Raw genomic sequence first — 6,928 nt, forward strand, 5'->3', positions numbered from 1 at the left:
CAATAAAATGAAAAATATAGACTTCAATTTACAAAATATCTTAAGCTGAATTTGATTTGAAGTCTTCATTAGTATGTAGTACGATGATCCTGAAATGTTAGTCCACACAAGAGCAAAAATAATTCTTCCAAAAAGTGTTAGGAGAAAATAATAATTAGAACAATAATATTTGGAATCATCAAAATTATACAAGTAGAGAGAGAAATTCTAGATTTTTTGTTAGAGAGAGAAACCCCAAAAAATTCAAATTTTTTGTTCCCGGTTTTAGTTCTTGTTTCTCAAGAAGAGCTGTGGATGATGGCGGCGGGGAGTCGCCGGCAAGCACAGGCTCCGACGACTAGACCTCCATCCTTCATTGGTAATTCGAAGATCAATTTAAAGGGAAACGAAGTACTGTTGTCCAAACAATATTCGGAGGATCGTTTGTTGAAGCCGCAAGGACCGTTGGTGATTAAAGATGTCTCAGAGGAAGCGCCCAAGAAGATTAAGCATGTGGAAGGTAAAGGTAAAGGAGTAGATGAATATGGAATCAATGTTACTCCATGTACTAATAAAGTTTTTTCTGCATCTAACTCGTTGGATCCCGCTGCAACTTCTTCCGGGATGAAAATTTTTGTTAACATATTTATGAATTCAAATGCAATCCCTGGACACAGTGAGATAAATGCGAATTCTTTGAGTTTGGTTAACAATAATTTTCATTCATTGGTGAATGAGTTTAATAAAATGAGTCTGGATAAGGTGAATGTTGAAATGCCGAATACTACTGATAGTATTAGCAACAGTAATCCTTGGAGTAATAAGCCGTATATAAAAATTGATTTTAAAGAAGATTAAATGATGTTATCTGATGATGGTAAAGCAGTAAGGATGAATGAAGAAATGGAGATTTCGAATTCAAAGAAATTGTTGAATTCAATGGTTATGAAGGTGTTTGGAAGAGAATTAGCTTCTCATTTAGTAGCTTGGGAAATTAGAAAGCAGTGGAGTCACTTAGGCCAATTTCATTTTACCACTTTATAGAGAGGGTGGTTCTTATGTTCTTTTAAATCAGAAAAGATGGTGGAAGCATCTCTTTCAGGATGTCCGTGATTTATTAATGGACACATTGTTGGGATGGAGAAATGGTCTACAAATATTTCTGCTTTATCCATGAAGGGTCTAACCTCTACTATATGGGTTAGAATGCCTAACTTGTCTTTACAATGTTGGGATGAAGTTAATATAACAAGAATTGCTTCTAGAATTGGTAAACCTTTAATGATGGATGGAAATTTATTCCAATGGGGAAGGAGGGAATTTGCTAGAGTTTGTGTTCGGGTGAAGCTTGATCAACCTCTTCCATTGGGAGTTTGGGTGGATAGCATTTCTGGAAGGTTCTTTCAAAAACTTGAATATGAGAAAGTGGCCAACCTTTGTTTCGAATGTGGTTTGATTGGGCACTTGAAGGATGAGTGTGGAAAAATCAGAAACATTTCCAAGGAGATGAAGATTGTTGATAGTAAAAATAATGAAGTTGCTGGAGGAAGTAATTCGCAAGATAAAGTTGATGAACCGTCCTATGATCCTTGGATTCTTGCCAATCACAAGAGAGGTAGAAGGCCTGTTCAAAGAAGCAATGTGGTGAAATCCAGCAAATCTATATTTGTTAAGAAGAATGGCAATCTAACTGCAATTCAAAAGGAACGTTCGTTTCCATCTGATACCAGGAAAAACTCTTCCCGCACAAAGATAGCTGATTTGGGAGATGAAGAACAGCTAGAAGAAGGAGAATTGGCTTTGGAAGTGGATCGGGAAAATGATACAGAGATTGGAGCTGATGTTGTGGTTAGAGAAGGTTCTTCTGTCAGCTGCGAGGAAGTTTCTGAAGTTGATATGGGTACGATCTCTTATTATGTTATTCCTAATATATCAAATTCTGTTAATAAATTTGATATTCTGAATCCTGTCAATGAAAATATGCTAAATGAAGAGGTGTTAAATGTGGATAAATGTATGGAAATAAATGAGGGAATATGTGATGGTAAATTAGTGAGTTTGAACAAATGTGAAGATGTTGACAGTAATATTTCTGGTAGTATTATGGGAAAAGACAGAAGTACTAATGGTGAGTTTAACAAGATGAAATTAGCTAAAGAGCTGAAATCTCTTGGTCCTATTAAGAACATTTCGAGAGGGAGGAATTTTGATGGTGGTGGAAGCAAAAGGAGGGAAGGGGCGGCATCCCCTTGGTTGCATCAATGAATTCAATAGCTTTTTGGAATTATAAAGGGGCAAAGAAAAAAGAGGTCTCTCTATATCTCAAGGAGGTGATTAAAGATCGTGGTATTTTGTTTGTGGGATTAGTGGAAACTAAGATCAATGCTTTTGACAAAGTTTCCTTTTAGAAGATTATGGGAGCTGATTGGGATTTCTATCTTCTTCCATCTGATGGCTTATCTGGAGGTATTATGGTGTTGTGGAGGTTGGACTTAGCTTCTTTCTCAGTTTTAAAGGAAGCAGATCAGTGTATTATTGGAGACCTCAATGTCTTCAATAAAGGCGTGTGAATGATTGCTACTATCTATGGAAATAAGGAAGTTACAAAGAGGAGAGAGTTATGGGGGAGTTTACATGAGGTTTCCAATAGAAAGATTCCTTTCATTGTTGGGGGAGACTTTAATTGCATCTTGTCTCAAGAAGACAAGAGGGGTGGAAGAAAATTTGTTTTTTCTCAAGGTCCCAAAGAGATGGCTGATTTCTTAAATATAAATGACTTACATGATGTGGGATTTGTTGGTCCAAGATTCGCTTGGTGTAACAACAAATCAGGAGGAGATCGTATACTTGAGAGATTGGATAGGTGTTTGCTTAACTCTATAGCCATCAATGGTGTTCAGGTAGCTGTGGTGAGACACCTTGCTAGAGTAGCTTCTGATCATTGTCCTATAGTCTTGAAGATTTTTGATAATTCTTATAAAAGGAATGGGATGCTTAAATTTGAAGATGTTTGGATTTCTTATAAAGCTTCGTCTTACATTATTGCTAGACTTTGGAGAAAGGAGATCCAAGGAAGTGATATGGAAATTCTCAATAAGAAGTGTAAGAAAGCATTGAAGGAATTGTATTATTGGAACAAGGCAAGAATCAGAGACTTTTCTTTGGAGAAGGGGAAACTGAAAGAAGAAATTTCTCAGATTCAAGAAGAAGAGGCTTCGGTGGGGTGGCTTACTGATGAAAAGCTTTGGATGTTGAGATCAAAAGTAAAGGAACTTAATTCGGTTCTTTCAAGGTTGAATACGTGGTGGAGAAAAAGAGCAAAGGCTAAGTGGATAGAAGAAGGTGACACTAATTCTAAATTTTTTCATTCTTTTGCAAATACTAGAAGAAATGGAAAAAGGATTTCTCAAATTAAGAATGCTGATGGAGTTCTCACTGAAGATCCTGAAGAGCTGCATAAGGTTTTTTTCTATTTTTTTCAGAACAAGTGGAAGCCAAGGTGTTGCTGCACTAATAATTGGCCAAACCCGTTATATGTTATGGATGATGTTGATAGAAGAAGTTTGGAGGTTCAAATCTAAGATATGGAGATTCTGGAACTTATCAAAGGGTTTGGAAACAACAAATCATCGGGACATGATGGTATAACGTATTCTTTTCTTAAAAATTACTGGAGCATTATAGGTAATGAAGTATGTAAAGTTGTTAGAGAATTTTTTTATTCAAGAAAAATGTGTAGTGAATGGAAAGAAACACTTATTGTGTTGATCCCAAAAATTACTAATCCATTATCTCCTGATGGTTTCGGTCTTATCAGCTTGTGCAATTCCATTTATAAAATTGTTGCTAAGGTTTTGTTGAACATGCTTTTGGTGGTAATCCCAAAAGTTATTTCGGAAGAGCAGGTGGCTTTTTTAAAGGGGAGAAGTATTTCAGATCATTTATTGCTGGCTCAGGAATTGATTAATAAAATCAGGATTTCTAAATCTAAAGGAGGTTTGGTTGCCATCAACCTTGACATGGAGCAAGCCTACGACAGCATGTGTTGGACTACTCTTTATGAGATGGTGAGAAGATTGGGTTTTCCAATGAAATACATGAAGCTGATTATGGAATGCATTATGGAGCCTAGATTTTCTATTATCATCAATAGTGGTTTATCCAAGTGGATTGTGGGGAGGAGTGGTTTCAGTCAGGGATGTCCATTATCCCCTTTTCTTTTTATTATCTATTCCCAATTACTATCCAATGTCCTTTCACAGGAGGGGAAGGACTTAGGCATCAAGGTTGCTTCTAGATGTCAGAAGATCTCTCATTTTCTTTATGCAGATGATGTCCTTTTACTTTCTGATGCTAAGATTAAGAGCATTAAGAAGATGAAGATCATTTTAAGCAATTACTGTGGTTGGACTGGACAAAGATTGAATCTTAAAAAATCTGCCATGATTATTAGTAAAACTGTTGAGAGAAGAAGGAAGAAGAAAATTGCAAGAATCCTGGAGATTAAGGTGGTAGAAGAACTAGACTATTTGGGAACAAAGTTGGCTTTAAGGAGATTGAAAAAGGTAGATTTTCAATTCTTATTGGACAAATCATTGAAGATTTTAAATTCATGGGGAAATAGATATATTTCTCTGGTTGGAAAACTGGTACTAGCTAATTCGGTTTTTTGTAATCTGCCATTATTTTTAATATCTCATTCCCTTATTCCTTTAAGTGTGCTGAGAGAATTTGAGAAATACTGCGGGAATTTCATTTGGAATAATCAAGAAGAAAAACATGGATTGCATTATGTGGCTTGGGAAGATCTATGCGAACCAAGAGCATAAGGGGGTTGGGGACTCCATTCAGCAATTTCTAGTGTTGAAACAATGAGAGCTAAATTTTCATGGAATCTTGTAATCAATCCAAATTCTTTCTTAAATAGAAATATCTTGGCCAAATACAGTGAAGACTGGTGGAAAAAAGATGTTATTAAAGGAGGTTCTTCGGCATGGAAGATTATTTCTAGTGGCTGGAATGCTATGAGAAATATTATTAGATGGAATGTGTTGAAAGGAACTCATATAAATGTCTTAAAGGATGTTTGGATATTGGACAAAAGCTTAATCAAATGGCCAACCTTTGTAGCTACTTTTGAAGATGCTAACATCACTCTTGACTCTTTTATTCTAGATGGCAGATGGAATATTGAGAAGTTGCTACTTTTTTTCGGGGATGACTTGGTAGATGTTATTAGTAACATCCGAATACATCAAGATGAAGAGGAAGATTTTTTGGATCTGAAATATAAGTTCTCTGAAAAAATAATTTCTGCAATGATTAAAGAAGATACGGTGAAGATGGCTGGTGAGAATCTTTACATATGGATCCATAAGATGAATTTATATGCACGGGTGGAATTATTCATTTGGAGACTATGCAAAAATGCTATTCCAACAGCAAAATTTCTGATGAGAAGGATATTTCAAACAGTAGTTTGTGTCCAAGAGGATGTGGAGAGGTGGAGAATCTGGACCATGTAACTACTAACTGTCCAAAGCTGTTAATTTGCATTCTACGGGAATGGGGTTTTCATATTCCTCTTTTTAATTCCTTTCAGCAATGTATGAATGAACTAAAATTATTATCTGAGAAAAATCCAATGATGGTGAAGCTTTATTTTACCTTGTTATGGTTTTCCTAGAATGATAGAAATAAAACAAAACATGGTAAGAAGGAAGATTGTTAGTCTGTTATGGCTACAAATGTGATTAGCCTTATCGCATTGGATAACCGGCACAAAGTACTCTCAAAAAACTGGGATGTTATTCAATCCACTGGATTATCTACAGATTTTTGGCATCCTCCACCACCCGAGTGGTACAAGATCAACATTGATGCTGCATTGAGGAGTAACTATGGAGCGGGCATTGGAGGAAATGTTAGAGACCATAAAGGAAGATTTGTCCGTGCATTTGGTTTTTATGGGATGCATTGGGATATAACACAACTGGAACTTTATTCTTTTAACTCTTTAAAAGATCTATTGCATAATTTTATTGATAATGCCAAAGGTGTTATTATAGAGGGGGACAATAAGAATGTCATTCAATTTCTTCACAACATGTACAGCAAAGAGAAGAAGATACTTGGAGACATCGGAAATGAAGACTTCTTTGGTTTGAGGTATGGGAATAATGTAATTTTTAAATGCATTGGTAGAAATTATAATAGGATAGCTGATTTTTGTGCTAACCTATCCTTTTCTTATGATTTTATTTGGGACCTTTTTTGTGAGAGCTCTCTTCCTTCCTCCTTTATTAAACTTGTAAAGGAGGAAAGTTTTTTGGAGTTTTGGTTTTTATTGATCTAATGCTGATTGCATTTCTAACAAAAAAAAAATCAAAACTATACAAGTTGCAAGAATGTAAAACATGCAAAAGTTAAGTAGCAACTCTCTTAACAATTGTATACTTTAGTTTTTTTCTGTTATTGTTGTTTTTACTTTATTTTCTTTATGTATTTTTTCTTAGTTTTTATTTTTTGGAGATTTATAGTCAATATTTAAACATCTCTAAATCAGTTAAAGGGAGAAATACCGTTGATAGTTTCCCTCCCTCTAACCTCTTTTAGTGGTATAAATTTATTTTCTAAACAAAAGTTTATCTCAAATTAACAACTGGATTTTGTAATTAAGATCTTTTCTATCTTGCTACAATAATCTAACTTATATATATAATGTTCAAAGTCTTTATATAACTTTCAAATTATTTGAAAACTTGTCATTGCATTTATCATATAATTTTGAGTCCGTTTTGTGGTTTATTCTTTCTTATATTAGAGAGTGAGTTTTCTTCTCTAATATCTGGCGGATCTACTCACAACTAAAAGTATTTAAGAGTTTTGAAAAAGGATCTAGCTTGAAAAATAACAAAGAAAAATGATCAATGACACCAAAAATAAAAGA

The 6,928-nt window shown here is 34.8% G+C and overlaps 1 protein-coding gene across 1 annotated transcript; it reads left to right on the plus strand.

Moving 5' to 3' along the window:
- The first annotated feature begins 1,116 nt into the window (after positions 1-1,116).
- LOC110109936 lies at positions 1,117-2,244 on the plus strand. Its single transcript, XM_020841164.2, has one exon. It carries the CDS (start codon positions 1,117-1,119, stop codon positions 2,242-2,244), a length of 1,128 nt encoding a protein of 375 aa, XP_020696823.2.
- Positions 2,245-6,928: the final 4,684 nt, after the last annotated feature.

The sequence above is a fragment of the Dendrobium catenatum genome, unplaced genomic scaffold (assembly GCF_001605985.2).
Source record: "Dendrobium catenatum unplaced genomic scaffold, ASM160598v2 fragScaff_scaffold_323, whole genome shotgun sequence".
Classification (NCBI taxonomy): Eukaryota; Viridiplantae; Streptophyta; class Magnoliopsida; order Asparagales; family Orchidaceae; genus Dendrobium; species Dendrobium catenatum.